The sequence below is a fragment of the Pinus tabuliformis genome, chromosome 1_2 (assembly GCF_031772625.1).
Source record: "Pinus tabuliformis cultivar Carrire ecotype Pingquan chromosome 1_2, CPIR1, whole genome shotgun sequence".
NCBI classification, from domain to species: domain Eukaryota; kingdom Viridiplantae; phylum Streptophyta; class Pinopsida; order Pinales; family Pinaceae; genus Pinus; species Pinus tabuliformis.
In genome coordinates, this window is record NC_142298.1 from 934,636,934 (window position 1) to 934,657,924 (window position 20,991).

Here is a 20,991-nt window from a genome sequence, read left to right on the forward strand (position 1 = left end):
GTCTTCTTCCCAAAAGCCTTCTCTCTCAGCAAACTTCTTCTCAAGGGAGTCAAAGGTAATCTCCTTAAGGTTTCCACTTGCTTTCAATGACTCAAGATAATTTGAATAAGTGTGATATAGTGCCTTGACATAAGCTATGAGAAGAATGTCTATTTGAACACCAGTGGTTTTTATATCATGCATAATGGATCTTACTTCTGATGCTAAAGCAAGAGGGTCATCATTTTTCAATTCAAGACTGAACAATTTAATCATCAATTGGACAACTTCAAGTTCAGAGTGTGAGTCATACAATTCCTTCAACTTCTATAAGGCTTCAAAAGAATTTGAAAACGATGAAATATGACAACTCACCTATTCATTTACAGATGCTACAGGCATAGGGCATGTTGTTCTTGTTTTCCCAAATGGAAATCTCCTTATCTGAAGTGGGCTTTGTAGGTTCATTATCTCCTTCTCCTTCACAAACTCCTCTCCACAACTCATTGAAAATGAGAGTGTGTTTTATCTTCCTTGACCATTCAGGATAGTTCTCTTTTCCAGAGAGAACTACTCCAACAATTGATATCAATGAATGCAATTTAAAATTTGTGTACAGTGTAAAAAATGAATTATGGTGGCAATATACTGTAAAAAATTCACTTCTGGTGGTAATTTGTGTAAAAAAAATGCACTTCTGGTATATATATATATATGACAGAGTTGTTATATGGGGGAGCGTTATATGGAGAAGGTGGTGTATGGGGAAGGTAGTATATGGGGGAGGGGGTAAATGGGGAGGTGTTATATGTTGTATAACTAGGACCAACTACCCACATTCAATGTATGGGGGGACCCAACGGAGGCAGACAGCGTAACTGATATGAGATATAAAAAAATAAATTGATATAATTGTCGGGCCAGCGTTATATATTATGACAGTGTTATATAATGGGACAGCATGGTATGGGGAGGCAGTATAGCAAGGTTATATGGGGGTATATGTAGGCCAGCATTATATATTACGCAACGGACAACATGGAGGTAAGGCAGAGTCAACGTATGGGGGAGTAATACGACCAAGCGAGAGGTGGGAGGTGTTAGCTCTGCTACATGTTGTTGATGTTCAGAGGACAAAAGTCGGCTTGGTTCTTGGTTTTGTTCAAAAGAAGCTCATACCGATCACTTTCACCTTCCCCTCCACCTCTTCCGTCCTCCTTCCACCTCCATTTCCCGAGGCTTGCTACCAGAAATCATATGAAAGCCTTCATCCTTGAGCCCCAAGCACTAAAGTTAAAACCACATATAACCCGCGCCCATATGACCCCCCACCACAATCGCAATCGCAATCGCAGCTTTCAGGAGGTCTTTTTAAATCATGTCTATAGTATCGCCGACGAACGATTGTCAATTGCCCCTATCGGATGCGATATTCTTAAAAGCAGTTTATCCCTTTATCGGGTTCGGGTCTAATCGCTGATCGCAATCGCATCCATGTAGGTATAAAGGCTCCCCCCTTGACTTCCTCTGATGCGATATTGCGACCGCTCCTCCGCCGTCCGATCAGTTTCGCCAAGATCCAACAGCCCTCGTCCATCCCAATCCCATATCTCTCGATACCTCCTGCCGACAGAATTCCGCCATCCATTCATTCGATCCAACGATATTCGCTCCTCCCACTTCCGCAAGCCGCCCGTGCGTTAACTCGCGATCACAGCGGTTGAACGATTACCGCCCGACCCCCAAAAGCGGTGCGATAAATATAGCTTACCGCCCATATCGCTATCGCAAATCGCAATCCATGTGTATAAGGTTACACCCGTTGACTTTCGCCGATGCGATATCGCGATGGTCGTCGGATCTGTCCACCCGCGATCTGACGGCTCATGTTTGTCTGTTCCCGCTTCTGCCTGTTCCCTCATGCTGAGCCATATTTGTCATCCATCTGTTTCATCTGACGGCCAATCCTGCTCTTCTAACCAGAGCTTCCACCTGCCGTCCAGTATGCCACTGTTGATTGTTCTATGCCCCTGAAGGACGAAGGCATTCATCTACCAGTACCCGGAGTATTTCATCTTCAACAACTGCATTCAAGAAACAGTATGGCCGAAGGGAAGAGGATGTGCCTCGAGCAGACCAGCGCATTTATCAGTTATGGAATTTCATCCATCTTACACTCCACCTGCTCGAGAAGTACAACAGAGCATCCCAGAAGATCAATTTTGTTCACTGAAGCAGCAGACTGCACCAAAGACTCCATCAGAGAGTTAAAGCGGTTGGTGGTTCATTATGACCCCTCCATGCATAGAACAACAGAATATCTTTGTAATTAAACTCTATATATACCCAGAACACAGATGTAATCGGGGTTGATGGTTGTTGTTTTGATGTAAGGTTCAACTTCTGGAGACTGTAACTACTTTGATACTCGCAGCGTCTGGTCTTCATTTTCAGCTAATACAAGCTTCCTTTGTTGTTGATTGCTCACTTTCTATTTCTACTCTGTTCTAGGTTGTGCCTGTTATGCATTTGTTCATGTGCTCTCGATATTTAGCATTAGAGGGGTTGTCATCCCACCTCTGTGTTGAAGTATAGTACGTATCATTGAATGTGTTATGCAGGTTTCTGTTTACTTAGTGCCAGAGAGCTGTCATCCTGTCTGTGCATTAGGAAATAGATTTGCAGACCTCTTTACTGGTTGTAGCCAGCCATCACATGGTCTTGTGCATCTGCTGGTGTGGTCAGTATTCTCCATGTACACCTAATCCTCAAACTGTGAGTAATTGGTGGTCTAAAGCCTTGTAGTCTGAGGGTGTTCACCCATGTCTGGAGTTAAGCATAGTAGAAGTGGTTATCTGGCTTGAACAAGCATCATTCCTTCCATTCATCCATTTCCAACATTTTGTTGAGTTTGTAATGTTCCTGAGCATCTCTGAGATACAACCTAGGATAGTTTCTTGGGGTGATAACATTAATTGGCGTCGTTGCCGGGGAGAGGAGGTTGAAGCTCAGCTTCCCTGGGAGACAACACAGTTCCAGATTTTGATGATAGACAAAGTTTGGGCACATTTATGGTTGCAATCATCTATCTGGCGACTCCACTGGAGGAAACCAACCTTTGGCGACTCCACACTATAGTCTTGGCTCAATTCGTGAGACACACTCGAAGAAATCCTCAGAAATCACCAGCTATTCCAGTCCCTGACCCTGAGAAGATTTTCAAATCGAAGGAAACATCACAGAAAGGAGCATCAAGATCAGGTAAGCCTAAAAAATCCCATGTATCTCTGCTAGTGAAGAAATACCTTCAGAGATTCATAGAGCTCCTTGTTCAATAAGTCCCCCATTTAGTCCATCAGTGCCCTCTTGCTCTGTTGTTTGTTTCTCAGCCTTCTATCGTCCAAACGACCGATACCCTTCCACCTTTCCCAGTCATGACAGGCCAGCAAGCACCTATGAAGATAGAAAGAATCATAGCTGCTAGATATGGACCCTTGGTCTTGCTTGTTCCTTTAAATGCCATGCCTGCAAGAGATTATCAGAAATATATGCCTAGTTTACTGGTACGGAGGGAGTATCAGCTGAAGAACACCTTGAATCCTTTTACGGTTATGCTGATAACTTAGATATAAGTGTAAATGATGTGTGGATGAGGGTTTTTGTCCAAAGCCTGGATGGGGAAGCTAGGAAATGGTTCAGAGAATTAACCCCTAGGTCTATAGCAAACATTGAGGCCTTAGATGATGTGTTCCTAAAGCACTGGGGGGATAAGAAAGATCTGCTCTACTATCATACTGAATTTGGGAACTTGCAGAGGGAGAATGGTGAGCTGCTGTCTGATTTCAATATCAGATTCAACCATATGTACAACAGAATACCAGCTGAAGTGAAACCTACCCCTACTTCTGCTATGCTCACTTATGCCAATGCCTTCAATTCTCAGTTTTACCTGCTGTTAAGAGAAAGAAGATGTGCTTCTTTGATTGATATGCAAGATGCAGCCTTTGCAGTAGAATCAAACATCATAGCTGCAGAGAGGCTCAAAGGTGATGCTGATAGGACAAGACAGAGGGGTGAGCTCTCATCATCCTCAGATCCTAAGATCAATAAATTGGCCAGGATGATAGTCATTAGCCTCTAGAGTTTCCAGATTAAGAGCTGAGCAGCAGGAGCTCCTAGTACCTTTGCTCTTCCAAATCCAAATCTATATAGAGGAGCAAAGGAGCAGTTCCAGATTTTGCAAAGAAACAAAGATGCAAATGAAGACAAAAGGGTGAAGACCCAGTTTCAGAGTATAGTCATGGAGGAAGAGCATTTTGAAGAAGAGGATGAGGTCCATGGTTTGGAAGATAAGGGCAGTGCCCCTTTCTTAACCAGAGCTGCCTATGAAGAATCATTATCCAGAGGCACTGCTCGTGAGTTTGTTGTACCTGCAGAACAACAAGCTTATCAGCAGAAGCAGCTAGCGGCAGATCCTACCATCCTCGAAGAGTCTGAGCCTAAAGCCAGCCCAACTTTCAATGACTATGCAGATCTGCAAATTGACCCAGCTGCTATTATCCCCAGTCCAGTGATCAAAAAGGGAAAGAAAGCTCCCCATCATCTTATGTTTCTCTGTCTGCTCAAGTGACAATCCCTGATAATTGCCCATTAGGCACTGAAGCAGGCCAGAATTCAATGCCCAAAGATGATATGGATAATATTTGTCTTGATATTCCGAAGCCTGCCCAGTTGGCCTCCACACAGCTTGAAAGGGCAGTTTGCCATATCACAGAGGAAGAGGATGCACAGTTTTGGGACACCTCCTTGGATGTAGACTGTTCTAAGGAAGATGCAGGAGCAAATGAAGTCCTTGTGTCCCCTGCACAAGAATACATTGGTTCACCATTTATATTAATTGTGCAAGCCACAAATGACACAGTCAAGTATGCAGCAACCATTGTTATTCAGCAGGCGTACAAAGGCTTCCACGAAGAACATCCAAGGATGAGAGCATACAAAGAGGGGGTGAAATACAAGCCATCTCTACCTGATAAGACCAAATGCCCTAAACTCTTTGAGGTAGAGGATCAAATCAACCCAATTTTGCAGATCTTTGACGAACAGGCTGATAGGCCGGCCGAGAGGAGGAGAAACAGTTTTGATGGTCCAGTAGATGACCAGTTTTTGAAGATTTATGTGGTTTAAGGTTTTCGAGCCTTAATGATTGTAAGCATGTTCTTTTACAGGTTTTAGCGTAGACTTAATTAGACTCCATGCCCAATGGAATACTAGGCAATGTTTTTAAGCTTATTTTGCATGAAGGCATTGGTCTACAGTTCTTGAGGCCTCACAGGGAGGATCTCATCCCCAAAAGGAGCCAGTGTTAGCTCTGCTACATGTTGCTGATGTTCAGAGGACAAAAGTCGGCTTGGTTCTTGGTTTGGTTCAAAAGAAGCTCATACCGATCACTTTCACCTTCCCCTCCACCTCTTCCATCCTCCTTCCACCTCCATTTCCCGGGGCTTGCTACCAGAAATCATATGAAAGCCTTCATCCTTGAGCCCCAAGCGCTAAAGTTAAAACCACATATAACCCGCGCCCATAAGACCCCCGCCACAATCGCAATCGCAATCGCAGCTTTCAAGAGGTCTTTTTAAATCATGTCTATAGTATCGCCGACGGACGATTGCCGATTGCCCCTATCGGATGCGATATTCTTAAAATTAGTTTATCCCTTTATTGGGTCCGGATCTAATCGCTGATCGCAATCGCATCCATGTAGGTATAAAGGCTCCCCCCTTGACTTCCTCCGATGCGATATTGCGACCGCTCCTCCACTGTCCGATCAGTTTCGTCAAGATCCAATGGCCCTCGCCCATCTCGATCCCATATCTCCCGATACCTCCTGTCGACAGACCTCCGTCGTCCATTCATTCGATCCAACGATATTCGCTCCTCCCACTTCCGCAAGCCGTCAGCGCGTTAACTCGCGATCACATCGGTTTTCCTCCCGTCACATCCGCCACGCATCGCCTGATAACTCGCATTGCTCGCCCTTGAACGATTACCGCCCGACCCCCGAAAGCGGTGCGATAAATACAACTTACTGCCCATATCGCTATCGCAAATCGTAATCCATGTGTATAAGGTTATGCCCCTTGACTTCCGCCGATGCGATATCGCGATGGCCATCGGATCTGTCCGCCCACGATCTGACGGCTCATGTTTGTCTGTTCCCGCTTCCGCCTGTTCCCTCCCGCTGAGCCATATCTGTCGTCCCTCTGTTTCATCCGACGGCCAATCCTGCTCTTCTGACCAGATCTTCCACCCGCCGTGCAGTATGCCACCGTTGATTGTTCTATGCCCCTGAAGGACGAAGGCGTTCATCTACCAATGCCCGAAGTATTTCATCTTCAACAGTTGCATTCAAGAAACAGTATGGCCGAAGGGAAGAGGACGTGCCTCGAGCAAACCAACGCATTTATCAGTTATGGAATTTCATCCATCTTACACTCCACCTGCTCGAGAAGTACAACAGAGCATCCCAGAAGATCAATTTTATTCACTGAAGCAGCAGACTGCACCAGAGACTCCATCAGAGAGTTAAAGCGGTTGGTGGTTCATTATGACCCCTCCACACATAGAACAGCAGAATATCTTTGTAATTAAACTCTTTATATACCCAGAACACAGATGTAATCGGGGTTGATGGTTGTTGTTTTGATGTAAGGTTCAACTTTTGGAGACTGTAACTACTTTGATACTTGCAGCATCTGGTCTTCATTTTCAGCTAATACAAGCTTCTTTTGCTGTTAATTGCTCACTTTCCATTTCTACTCTGTTCTAGGCTGTTCCTGTTATGCATTTGTTTATGTGCTCTCGATATTTAGCATTAGAGGGGTTGTCATGCCACCTCTATGTTGAAGTCTAGTACGTATCATTGAATGTGTTATGCAGGTTTTTGTTTACTTAGTGCCAGAGAGTTGTCATCCTGCCTGTGCATTAGGAAATAGATTTGCAGACCTCTTTACTGGTTGCAGCCGACCATCACATGGTCTTGTGCATCTGTTGGTGTGGTCAGTATTCTCCATGTACACCTAATCCTCAAACTGTGAGTAATTGGTGGTCTAAAGCCTTGTAGTCTGGGGGTGTTCACCCATGTCTGGAGTTAAGCATAGTAGAAGTGGTTATTTGGCTTGAACAAGCATCATTCCTTCCATTCATCCATTTCCAACATTTTGTTGAGTTTGTAATGGTCCTGAGCATCTCTGAGATACAACCTAGGAGAGTTTCTTAGGGTGATAACAGGAGGTATGGACCGGGCGGTGAAGCGATGGTATGGAGCAGGTGTACGGGAGGACTCGACGGTGTGTGGTATGGGAAGGAGGCGGGCCATCAAGCGATGTCGCAACACAACCAACGTTCAATGTAATACGACCAACGTTCAACGTAATACCACCAACCGGGGCCAGGACACAGTAATACGACCAGCGTTCAACACCACGATGTCGCAACACTGAGCCACGGTGCAATGTCGTAGGGAGGAGGCAGTATAACACAATACAGTGGAACGGTGGTGTGGGGACAGCAGTGTGATGCCGCAATGCCAGAACAACGGTGTTTCACGGTCACGCCACTGTTTGAGCACAGATAGAGGAGCGATGTGATAGCGCAACGCGCAAACAATACACAATTGCACGGTAAAAAATTAACATAGTCAGTCACGCCAACACATAACCATGAACAATGAACCAATCAGTGACAGAGGAGAGTGCCACAGTTTGAACGCAGACCATACCTCGATGCCAGACCCATAAGAATTTTCAAAAAACTAAATGATATTACCTTATTTGAGCCTTCGGCCATCAACCTCCCCATTGAGGTTGAGAGTTCAGACCTCTCTCGACACACACCACACCAGCATTCAGTCCTCCACAACCTTCAAACTATTCCACGGAGAGATTTGGGACCACAGTTATGCAAGGCAGGAAATGCAGAACAGATTTTTTGTCAAAGAAGAGGGGTAGAGGACAGAGAATAATGGCAGATAATGACAGGAGTTACAACACAACAACTAATTTTGGGAGCTCGCTCTAATACCATGTCAAGCTAGGAGGTAACTCCTCAAATGAATTGTGTTTTTGCATTAAGGTTGATCATAGATATATACATGGAGGGAGAGACTCTTGGGCTTCATTTCCCAGTGTCTCTTCATATTCCAATTCTTCTTATTTTCTATTTACACTATTTTACATGGATTCAACAAATATGAACGCTTGAATGCGAAAGAACCCTCCTCATAATGGATTAGTTGCCTCGAATGGGAAGATCATGATTGAAGGCCAAATGATCACCTTAAGAGGGAGCTATAAAATCCATAGATTAATAACAGGTTGTGGATGGTTACATTGTAGGCAAGGTTACTTTCTCGATATTCAAAGGGAGCTATGAAGTTTGGATACAGCTATTGATGTTGTCTTTCCAACAAGATGATGATCCTCTCATTTATCAATTATATGCCTTGATTCGAAGACAATTTATGGATAGCTGCTCATTAAGATAGTATGATCTGAAGAACATTGCAGAGAGATATTGATGTAACAGTATAGTAAATGGTAAGAGCACATCTAAGTGTTGTATCTCTTAAGGTCAACCTTTATTTCTTGAATAAATCAAAGACTAAAGTTTGAAAGCACCATTAAAGCAGAATTTACAAAGCAAGAAGCATGGCTTATCATGAAGCAATTTAAGGAAAATCTTCAACAGCCATTTATGCTCATCACCATTGTTGTATATTGAAGAGTAGGATTTAGAGAATCCAATGCTTCTCATATTGACACTCGGTACCACTTTATTTGGAATATGTTACAACAGGAAGCATTCAAGTTCCATCACTCTAGGATGGATGCACAGGTGTTTGACATCCTTGCAAAGCCTCTTGGTAACATCAAGTTTTCTCAAAAAGATGCTGGAGTCATGGATAGACCTTACTATGAGGATCTCGATTGAACATTGAGCTCTAGGAGCTCCTGGGGCGCATGAGGTACTTCTTGATGCTATGAGAAACCATAGGGTGAGTGGTTCACCTTCCCCTATAGGTACGCTAGATACAAGATGATTGGTTCACCTTCCCCTGTGATACCTCACGATGATATATGACACAGAGGGTGAGTGGTTCACCTTCCCCTACAATTGATGATATATGCATAGGATGAGTGGTTCACCTTCTCCTATGGCATATGAGCAGGATGAGTGGCTCACCTTCCCCTATGATTGATGATATATGCATAGGATGAGTGCTTCACCTTCTCCTATGGCAAATGAGCAGGATGAGTGCTTCACCTTCTCCTGCGGATATCCCAATGATATATGCATATATGCATCTACTTGTTGTCACATGTGGACATGTCAGTGGAACGTGGTTCATCCTTTCCCCACATGTAGGATGCTCATTCCCTACGATCTATGGCGGACTTGTCGGTGGGACGTGGTTCAGCCTTTCCTCATGTGTAGGATCCTTTCTACAATTGTTCGTTGGCATGCATGTAGGACGTAGTTCATCCTTTCCCTACTCTTGGTGGTTTTGCATGCACAAAGGATGTGGTGTAATCATTTCCCTATGTTGGTTGTGACATGTGATTGTAGGATGTGGTTTATCCTTTTCCTACATGTAGTTGGAGCAAGATGTGATATATTCTTTCCCTGTTGTTGCTTTAGTATCATCCTACCCATGTAGTCTAGGACACATGGGAAGTACCTCTCATCTAGCTAATGAGTTGGGAAAAGTGGATCGGGGCCATAGCACTACCGATGGACGCATCGTGTACTGTTGTACTCCTATGTCTAGGATGCATGATGTTCAAACAACTTGATCACTCTAGATCAAGTCTAATTGGGGTTCGACCCTTGGTTATGTGAACTGACTTTTGTCAATGGAGAGTGGCAAGGACTTGTGACACTCTCGATCAATTCTCTTTCATTATCTATATCAATGTTAGTTGAGATGAGATGCAGAGATGGTGTATGATGACAAGATGGCATGATGATGGATAGATTGGCAGGTGGAATTTTCCCTAGTTGAGAGGGAGTGTTAAAATTGGCAACTAGGGCCAAATTCCACTTTGGACAACTCCTTTTTGGAAGATAATTGTATCTTTGAATTCCCCTTTTCAAGAGGACCAAAATCGACCTAAAGATCATCAAATTTGGTTAAGAAGAAATGTGTTTTTGATTTTATGCCCACTCATGCAAAATTGTCAAGGTTGGCCTCACCTCCATAAAGTCCAAATGACATGTCTCTTGACCCTCTCCAATTCCCATATATAGAAGTGCTTCCAACCTCATTTGAGACATCATCAAGGTGCAAAATTTTCTGAAATAGGGTGTGGATCTGAGGCTAGGACCTCCAAGAGAAAGGAGTTGAGTTTGTGAGAGAATTGTCTCTGTTTGGGTACAGTTTCCTGTGGGAGAGAGGCCAAAGTTGTCTGAGGCTTGTAGTAGCCAGCAAGGTGGCTCGGAGGGTTGTTTTAAGGCTATTTAGGGTTGCGGATTCCTTACTATCTCAGACCGCAATTCAGAGGAGAGGCAATAAGGCCTTCTGTGCTTGTTTTTGTATCTTCTATGTCTTTATTTAGGCCGCAGGAAAGGAAGAGCTACAGCAGCAGGTTGGGTCACTTTTTTGAGGGGTCGTAAGGCCTTGGAAGGTTCTTCCCTTCAAGCTGCAGTCACAAGAAGGTACAGCACAGTTGATCAAAGGCTTCTTCCTTAGTTTTGGGATTATTTCATCTAGCTGTTGGTACAGGGTTGTTGTAGGGTGCATTGAGGAGGAGCCTCAAACCCTAGATCAGTGTATGGATATCTAGAAGTGGACTACAAGGGAGCAGACCAATGGGAGGAAGACTCACCGTGTTTAGAGTATTGGTTTAGGGTTGTTGGTGTGCCCTAACCAGTCTTGTTGATGCACAAAGGATAGTAGATCTTAATCTTTATTGTACTCTCTCTCTCTCTGTTGAACATTTGATATTAATGAAAGAAGAATTGATAAAGGGTTTTCCCCATCTTGGGGTTTTTCCCTGGCTTGAACCAATCCCTGTGTTCTCTTGTCTTGGCTTGTCTTTTGCATTTACATTGGATGTTCTTTCATCAGTTACTGTTATAAGACAATGGTTAATATGATTGGTAATGGAATAATGGAATTAATAATGGGCTAATGAAATGATTGGCCTAAGAAAAGAACATGCTAATCCTAAATTTAACAGAGCAACCATCATAGTCACATCATCAACAGTTGTCCTATGTATTGAGAAGCATTGTAAAAAGTCAAGAGTCAAATCATTGTAACTGGGCTATTATCTCTGGTACAGGAGCCATATTTTGTAAAGAGTCAAGTTGCCTAAGAGTTGTAAAAGACATTGTTGGGGAGAGTCAGTTCTATTGTCAACGTCTATCAGTATAAGGGTATGGCACTACTGTTGTCTATCATTTAATGAAAATCATTGTAACGTGGATCATTGTCCCTGGTACAGGAGTCCACATCTTTTATTTATTTTGTCTTTATAGGGTGGTAGGGTGGTGCTAGGCAGGTGAATGAAGTCACCTTCAACTTGGATCCTGTAAACACTTTAGGGTAGTAAGGTGGTGCTAGGGCGAGTTGTGGCTCGTTAGGGTGTTGGGGCATCCTTTCAGCTGATTGCTAATAAAACCAACACGTTGGGGCGTCCTTCCAGTGGGAGCTGGAGAAGAATGCTTTTCTAGAGTTCTCTGAAGTTGTAGCTTCCTTTTCAGTTGGGCCTGAGGATTAAAAGAACTTATTAGAAAAGCGTTCGGTGGTGTTTGACCCAAAGGAGGTTTTCCACCTAAAAATCTTGTGCCTACTTTCTCTATCTTTTGCATTGTTGTTTATTGTTTTTACTAAATAATAATTGAAGATTAACTAATGCTCTGAAAAAAAATTAATGAAGTGGTATTGTAAGAAATATTGATTCACCCCCCCCTGTTTTTCCAGCACCTACAATCCTTTTTAAAATCCAATGCTTCTCCTCACCTTCCAGTACAACAATCCATTAGTGAAATTGAGTAAATAAGCTTGCTAATCTGGGGCAAAAGTAGACACTTCATAGTAGCATGCCCTTCCAAACGGACTTCAAAAGGTACAAGTGTTACCATGCTCAATAATAGAGGTTAATAAAGGACCCTATTAGGTGGTTTCAACCTCTAAGGGGGTGACAGGTCCATGGTATATCCGTGAAATGATAGGTGGTATGTGAAATAAGATAGAATGGAGTGGGGCAATATGGCAGGCTCCAAGCCACATGCCATGGTACAAGGGTAGCTATAATGAGGGAAGCCCACACATTGGGTATGTGAATATATAAGGGAGAAATTGAGGTACATGAAGTACCTTGTCCTTTGTTTTTCCTCCCTTCTCCATATGCCTTTTTCCTTTCATTTATTTTTCTTTCTTTTCCTAGTCGGGGCTCCAAGGTATGAGAGCATGATGTGTATGATAAAACAATGATCACCCCCTTAAGATTGGGCAGTTCATCACCCACCTAGGCTTGGGACAATCATGGGTTCCTAAATGATGCAGGCGGCACTCATAGGGGCCCTAGGAACCAGGGTGATGGCGATAATGATAGGGGTTAGAGGCCTAGAGCTCATGTTTGGCTTTTTCCTATGTGCTAAATTGTTATGTCCTGACTATCTTTTGCATTTTGTGGTACATTTCCTGTTGTAAGTGGCCAAATTATGCTTTCAACTTTCTTTTTAGCTGCATCAACCTCCGAGGCATTGTTCCAAGCCCAACCCAAAGTGTGGACAAGGGAAAGGGAAGGCTAACACCTTGTGGACCCAATGGACAAATGTGGACCTGGATGGGAACTGTTAAGTGATTTAACACACATATACAAGAGAACGGGGAAAGATCATGCTGCAAAATCTGCTGCAATAAAGTTATTTCAGATCTGTTATATGCTTGGAAATGTGTACCCTAAGGATTGTAGAAATTCATGTGATTCGAGGTTTTAATGTGAAACAAAAAATTTAGCTCTATCCTGTTGACTATATCTTAACCCTACTCTCAGCCTTAGGGATGTTGTGCAATATAAACAAAACAGTAGTAGCAGACAATATTTCACATATTCACAACCCCCAACTTCTAGGCAATCCAAGCAAAAAGATAACAAAGTGCTCTTTTAAGTTTCAACCCTCTAAGATAATCTCATCATGCATAAACCAGCTTTGAAAACACTTATTTACAACTGTAAACACACCAGAAAGAGAGTCCTTTAATTACGAAGTTAAATCACTTAACATAATACCTTTTACTTATATCAAATCAGCAGATTATAGATACCCAGAAATTACAAACCATGGAAAACATAGATTGTTGAAAATCAAATCTGCAATTTACACAAGTATTGGACCACGATAAGCTTCATTAAATTTTCATAAGATGAAATTCATGTACATACCATGGTCGTCTCACAGAACTACTAAAATCCACTAGCTCTCCAAAACTCTAGCTAGGAAGAACCAAAAAAGCTCTAGCTCAACCCTAGCACATAAAAACTCTAAAACAAGACATGTTCAATAGTTTTGACAAAAGCCATTTGAGTAGAAGTAGACATTAAGAGTTCAATAACTAGCCTACTAAAAATGGATTGAAGGATGAAGACCTGGTGCATAGTGATTTTGTCAAAGGCAAGCAAATAACTTCAGTTTTAAATATTGCATTGTAGTCGAACTTTAATAACATTGACCAAGACAAGTAACACCGGATAACTAACATGCAAGACATTTTTCTCTCAATGAACCATTTAATTACATATAAGATGCATGCAAGTTAATCCTAGCTCATATCAGCATAACAACTATAATTTTATCAATATAATCTCTTGATTATTCCTTCATCAGTCTGATATATTTTTAAAAATTATGACGGAAAAACAATTTTATATTTGAAGCATTTATTTCATTCATAAAATGATAAAGACTTGCATCAAATAGTTAAAAAACAAATGTAGAATATTAACCAAAATTGATCACAAAAAATTTCACAAGCCAAATAAGCAATCCATATCTTGTACTTAATCTATAGCTCGACAATCCATAATAAACTTCATTTGCATACAAAGAAATAATAAATCATGACGAATTTTTTTCACTAAATCTTTGTGCATTTATAAATAAGTGAACATTCTCTATATTATTACACCATGGTTTAGCAAATAGCACATGCACACATAAAAGTTTACAAAGAGATCTAATTCTAATTACCTTATATAAAGGGTCACCTGTTATTTCATATCTCATTTGAGATCCAATAACCACTGGGATATGAGTATTGGCATGAAACCCAGAGAGGCTATCCACCTACAGTTGAACAAACAAACCACTTAGCAGTAGTTATAGGAATCTTGAAAGCAATTTCATTCTGTAGCATGTGTGACCCTATTCATCATTTTGTATTGAAAGATAAAACATAGATTCTAACTAAACGGTCGTCAGAACCAAGATTTCAAGGGAGCACTTTAGTAGCTATTTAATGTTTCTTGTCAACCATATATTCCAACTAAATGATCATTAGAACCAAGATGTCAAGGGAGCAGTTTAGTAGTTATTTAATGTTTCTTGTCACCCCAAATAACTACTCTATTTTCTCCTCTAAATTTTCTGAATCTTTAAAGATCTAGCCATGATTCACAAGATGAGAAACTTCTTGATTTGATTTCTAGTTTCAGTGAATAGGATTATGAAGTTTCTTTACATACAAAACATTGTGCAATAAAATTGCAACATTCAATGAAATGAATGCACATTTAATATGTTATAATTTTGCTGTGAGTCAATTTATGAAAATTTCACACAAATATATAATTAAACATATTACCATAGTCATAGTTTGTACCAACGTTGATAATATCGGTATTGGGAAAATATCGGCAAGGGTCCAGAAAACATCTTATTGAGAATATCGGCAAAAATATCGGCAACTATCAGCAAGCATAAAAAATCAATTTTTTCAGATTTTTAAACATAGCTAATATTTTCAAAATATGGCGATATTTTGAAAATATCATGATATTTTCAAAACGGGAAAATATCGTGATATTTACTCGGAAATATATCATTTTGCCGAAAATATCGCCGATAATATCAAAACTGGTTTGTACAATTTTCCAAAATTTATAGATTTTAGTGTTGGGCATCACTAAAGAGTACCACTTCATATTCTATACTTCCATTTGCCATAAGGATCTAAATTGTTGCCTTATATAAGTTATATATTGTCTTCAAATCAATTGTCAGAAAAATTGCTAAGCATTCAGCTAGTTCTCAACACTATTTTTCCATCTGATGAGGCACTCCTTGAAGAAATGACTACTCCTGAAAGGCCATGGGAAGATTTGCACCATTGTTCTTATTTGATCCCATAGTTGCTTAGGGCAGAAAACAATGTTCATTCAATCACGTTTAAAAATGAAGATCAGCATGTGAATCCTTTGGTGTCGCTTTCTATATATGCCAAGTGAACATGGCAAATTTTTCTAAACCGTGTTGATCAACATTTCCGAAAACCTCAAGGTTGTAGAAAATGTCTTTATTGGAGCAGATTGTTTTGCTGAATAAGTTTGTGTTTTTACTGAACTAATGGAGAAATGCCAAGAATTGATCCTAGAATTGTATAACATGAGATCAAGAATTACAAAACTGCAAATCCTATTCGACAGAAGCTTTGACTGATCAACCCTAGAAAGGCTACCACAATAAAGGCAGAGGTAGAGAAACTATTAAAAGTAGGGTTTATCTACCTGATTCCTCTCACAAAATGGGTATCAAATCATGCTCCAGTCGATAAAAAGCAAGGGACCATTAGGCTATTCTTGGACTTTCATGACTTGAATAAGGCTTCCTGAAGGACAACTTCCCCACACCATTCATTGATCACATTATTAACGAGTGTGCAGAAAGAGAGATATTCTCTTTCATGGAAAGATTTTTGGGGTATAATCAAATAGAAATCTGTCCCAAGGATCAACATAAGACAGCCTTTATATGCCGTTGGGGCATGTTTGCATACAATAAGATGCCTTTTGATCTCAAAAATGTTGAAGCCACTTTTCAATTGGCCATGTTGTTAAAATTGGAAACTAGGGCCAAACTCCATCTGGGTATACTTATTCATGGCAGCTGATATTTTTCTTGGATTCCTCTCATTGAGAGGTGTAGGATTGATCTAAAGATCATCCGAATCTGATAAGTATTCATGGAGATATGAATTTATTTGTGTTATTGGACAATTTGTCAAGGTCGGCCAGCAACCAAATTGCCCACACTTGTGCTCAACGTTCTAGTATAAAAAGAGGTGGCTTGCTAGTCATTTGCACACACACTCTTCTTGTAATCTCTTCCTCTCCACTTGTCTTTGGGTTTTGGTGGGAGGAGAGATCCTAAGAGACAATGCTGCCCTAAAGGAGAAGGTTTTACGCTATCATGGAGAAGGCTAAACGCTGGTATGAAGCAAGCCCTAACTGCTGGCCTAATGATGCCCTAAACACAGTCATGAAGGCAGAATGCCCTAGCCGCAGGTCTAAAGGGAGTTAAGGAGATGCCCTAGACCTAGTTGTTGTCATGGGTAAGAAGGAGCTACGCTGCCTAATGAAGATGCCACCTAAAACGCTGTCATGGTGAAGTTTCCCTAAAATGTTGTCATGGTGAAGCTGTTCTAAAACGCTGTCATGGTGAAGCTGCCCTAAAACTCAGTCATGGTGAAGCTGTTCCAAAATGCTGTCATGGTGAAGCTGCCCTAAAACGCAGTCATGGTGAAGTTGTCCTAAAATGCAGTCATGGTGAAGACCTAAACGCTGTCCATAAAATATCTACACGCTGCCTGTCAAAGAGTGTAACAAGATGCTGCCTAAACACTGTCCTAGTGGTGTCATAACAGCAGAGAAATAAGGGGCATAACACAGTCCATTGAGAGGCCTGTCTCAGCCCTCATGACTGTGCAGCAATAAGAGGAAGACACTGTTGTTCAAGGGTAAAGATAACTCAACCTTACTTGTTGTTGGGCTAGGCCGTAGGCCATAGCCAATAGCATAGAGGACTGAACACAATGGAAGTACAGTGCAGCACAATGGACAGTCTGGTGCAACACAGTATCGTGCAGCATGTGATGTAATAAGATGCAGCATGGTTGTATTGTCAACATCAGCATGGTTGTATTGACAGTATGTTTAGATGCAGCATACTTGGATGGATGCAGCATGATAAATGCAGTGACTATTGTGGGCAGCATGGATGCAGTACAGTGCAGCACAATGGTACAGCATGGTATTGCAGCAGCTTGTTGATGATGGGTACAACATGATGATGAGGTACTGCTCAGTGATGAGAACAGCTCAGTGATTGGGTGCAGCACAGTGTCAAGTGCAGCATGATGGTGAGGTGCAGCACAGTGATGGGTGCAGCATGGTGATGGAGTCACCTTGGAGGTTCAGTTGAAGCAGTATGCTTTCACCTGAGATCAGATTAGCTACCTCATTACGTTATCTTCATGGTGAAGATCTCTGCTCGTATCTTGTCAAGTCGAGGTGTTGACTTCTGATTTATATGTACTATCTATATCTCTGCTGAACTATTGAAAAACATATAAGAAGAATTGATCAAGGGTTTCCCCACAATGGAGTTTGTCCCTGGCTAGCACCACATCTTGTGTCCTCTTGTCTTGGCTTGTTTTCGGTGATTTATGTTTATGTTCTATCTGCATTTTACTATCATGCTAAACGTGATTACTAATCTGGAATTGATATTGAGCTAATATGGAAAATTGAAGTAAATTTGCTCTCAACATAGAACATACCTAAAATTAACACGTCCTATGCCTTCACGACATCAAGCACAAACTAGACACTTATCTCGATGACCTAGTTGCTTGCTCTCGTAAGAGAGTTGACCATCCTGCTCACCTCCATCCATGTTTTTAGCAACGTCGTTACAACAATATGTTGAAATATAATGTAGCTATGGTCGACCTTTTTCATTGTAAACATGGAGAAGAAATGGATTTTTGACACCTACAAGTCGGCCCAACTAAGCCCTACAAGTCAGCTCCAAGAAGGTCATCATGTTGGCCCCATTAGGGCTAATAAGGCCTCACATAACACCTATATACAAGTACTCTTTGGTTCTTATTTCGCCAACACAATCACACACAAGTTTGGTCTTTTATTGCAGAGCATATCCACACGTGTAAAGAGGATAAAAGGGTTTTTTTTTACTGCAATTTGTATCTCCTTCAAAAGGCTTGTTCACTATAGTGACTTGAGTGTTTTGGGGATCATCTTAACTTTTGTTATGTTGACTCTTTGAGGCTAAAAACTACAAAGAAGCTTGCTCCTTTTATGTGACATACTTCTGAAGTTGACTAAGGGTTTTGGGCTGAATTTTTTGGACAGTTCGTTGGCAACATTTGTGCTAACTACATTTAGAATTTTGACCTCCTATCATAGTGACTAAAGGCCTAAGTTTTGGCCTCTTTGTGCAAACCTTACTCATTGGACAGAAGTGGAATTTTTCTCCTTCTATGAGCAGACTTTGATTGGTATTGCATTGTTGACTATTTTGGATTTGTTGGAACATTCTAATGTACTATTGATGGACAGAATCTCTCTCTCATAAGGAAAAAAAATGGGTTTTCCACTAGTGGGTTTTTCCCTGGTTGTGAGCATAATCTTGGTGTCTCTTGTCTCTTGTCTCTTGTTTATTGTCTATTGTTCATTGTCTACTGAGATCTCTATTTACTGCTCTTGTTGAAAAATTAATGGTTAAAGATTTTCATGTATAGCTACTTGTTGATTAAAGGATAAAGAAGGAATTGTTTGTATCAATAGAAGTAGTTATCAATTGTGAAAAAACTATTCTAGTCATTGCATCACTAGAATTTCAACATGGTATCAGAGCTTTGGTGAAGGAAAAGAACAGAGATATTATCTTGAGAGCACTTAAAGAACACTTGAAAAGCATCTTGACGAGCATTTGAAGGTTTTTGGGTTTTGTCCTATATTTTCATCATGAATTCCTCATTCGTGAAGATTGAAAGCAAGCTTGAAGGAGCCACTAACTACAAGGCTTGGAAAGCAAGGGTTGAAATCATTCTTGAAAGGAACAAAGTCATGGGAATTTTCACAGGTAAAGTTATTGAACCATCTGATCAATCAGGAAAGGAGACATATCATGAAGACGATATTTTGCAAGAAGCATTCTATTGGATTCTGTTTGGGATCATTTGATTCCCTATGAACATAAGTCTGCTAAGGCTATATACGATTATATCATTGGATTGTATACCATCAATAATGTGAATCAATCCATCAATATAACAACAAGATGACAAAGAATGACACAATGGCATCATGTGATGTTCCTTTTTCTGGCGTTCCTTATGGCATGGTTAGAATGGACTTTCAGGATTGGAGGCAGATAGGTCACAAGTGCAGGGTTACGTCATCAGCGGGCCAGGGGCTTTTGGAGATGTTCTATGGGGTCTAGAGGAGCTCACTTGACATATTCCATCATCAGGATTGATTCCACACAGCGTGCTTCTCGTTCCATTGCATTATGATAATTCTCGTAAAACGGGGTTATTATTGTGCCTAACTCAATTACTTACGCTTAAGGTGGCATTCCGAGAGGAATACTTGATGGAACACCTTAGTGTAATAACTCATTGGTGTTAGTTTTTGGTAGCATTGGAAGTTTTCTAGCCTTGAAAATTGGTGGAGAGGCTAAGGCACATGAGTTCTAAAGAACCCAGAAACCGTTTGGTGAAATTCCATCCGGATTGTATCTTATTAAAATAATTAATATTTTTAATGGAATTCCTAAGTCTAAACTTAGGGAAATTAAAATATTAAAGGGTATTAATCAAAATATGGATGAGAATGATGTCATGTTTTAATCCTAGCCATTGATTAGAGACTTAATTTCGGTCGTTGAAGACTCAACAGGTAAAGTATAAAATGGAGGCTTGGGGTCCATTTGGAAACACACACAGAGAGAGAAATGATCTGGAGTTCGATTTATGGGGCTAGGAAGCTGAGAAATTCGAACTAAGTGATCATTTTGTAGCAGAGGGGCAAAGAGAATCTGGAAGGAGGACTTTCCAGAGAATACTGACAGAGAGGCGGAGAGAGATTGCAAAGAGGCAGCGCAGTAGCCAGGAGAGCTGATGCAAAAAAGTTGCTTGTCACACAGAATCCAGAATTGTCGGAACAGACGAAACTGCCGGGAACTGCCGGAACAACAAGGAGAGCTAACACAGAGGCAGTGCAGTAGTTGGGAGAGCTGACGCAAAAAAGCTACCTGTCACACAAAATCCATAACTTTCGGAACAAACAAAATTGTCGAGAACTGTCAGACTGCCGGGAACTAGCGGAACTGTTGGAACTGCCGGGAACTGTCAGAACAGCCGAGAGCACTGACGCAGAGGGCAGAGAAAGGTGACGCAGGGCTAATGCAGAGCCAGTGCAGAAATAGTCAGGGCTAGCCAATCTTGTGCCGAATCAGCCAAAATTCTGTCGTGTGAAGTGAGGTAAAACACACTCATATTTTCCACCAATATTTTCTCTGTAAATGGTTGCTAGTTGAGCATCCTAGATTTGTATTCAAATATTTCTCCTACATAATAATAAACCCTCAGAACTGTTGCACCGGTTTTCCCGCACTGAGTTTTTCCAGGGACTATTGTGTCCAAAAATAAGTGTCCTATGTATCTTGTTCTTTGCTCTGTTTTCTGTTTCATTAGATCAAATATTTAATCACTGTAGGCTGCAGAAGTATTGAATAACTTGATGAATGTAATTTGAAAATCAAGTAGGTGAAGTAGATTCGGATACGCTTCCTTCAGAGTGTAGGAATTTTCACATGGTATCAGAGGATTGATTTTGAAACAGGAAGAGCAGATCCAGTGTTGAGCAGTGAGGCCGAAAGCTGCACTTGGCAGCAATTCAAATCCCCTTGAAGGGATTG

At 41.2% G+C, this 20,991-nt stretch overlaps 1 protein-coding gene across 4 annotated transcripts in view; it reads right to left on the bottom strand.

Annotated features, from left to right (window-relative positions):
* LOC149209011 (uncharacterized) overlaps window positions 1-20,991 on the bottom strand; it is a 392,284-nt gene that overhangs the window by 228,278 nt on the left and 143,015 nt on the right. For all 4 annotated transcript variants that reach the window (XM_089396248.1, XM_089396247.1, XM_089396246.1 and 1 more), the window contains one exon: window positions 14,239-14,334. In XM_089396248.1, coding sequence (XP_089252374.1) covers window positions 14,239-14,334 — 96 coding nt within the window. The remainder of the gene's footprint in view (window positions 1-14,238; window positions 14,335-20,991) is intronic.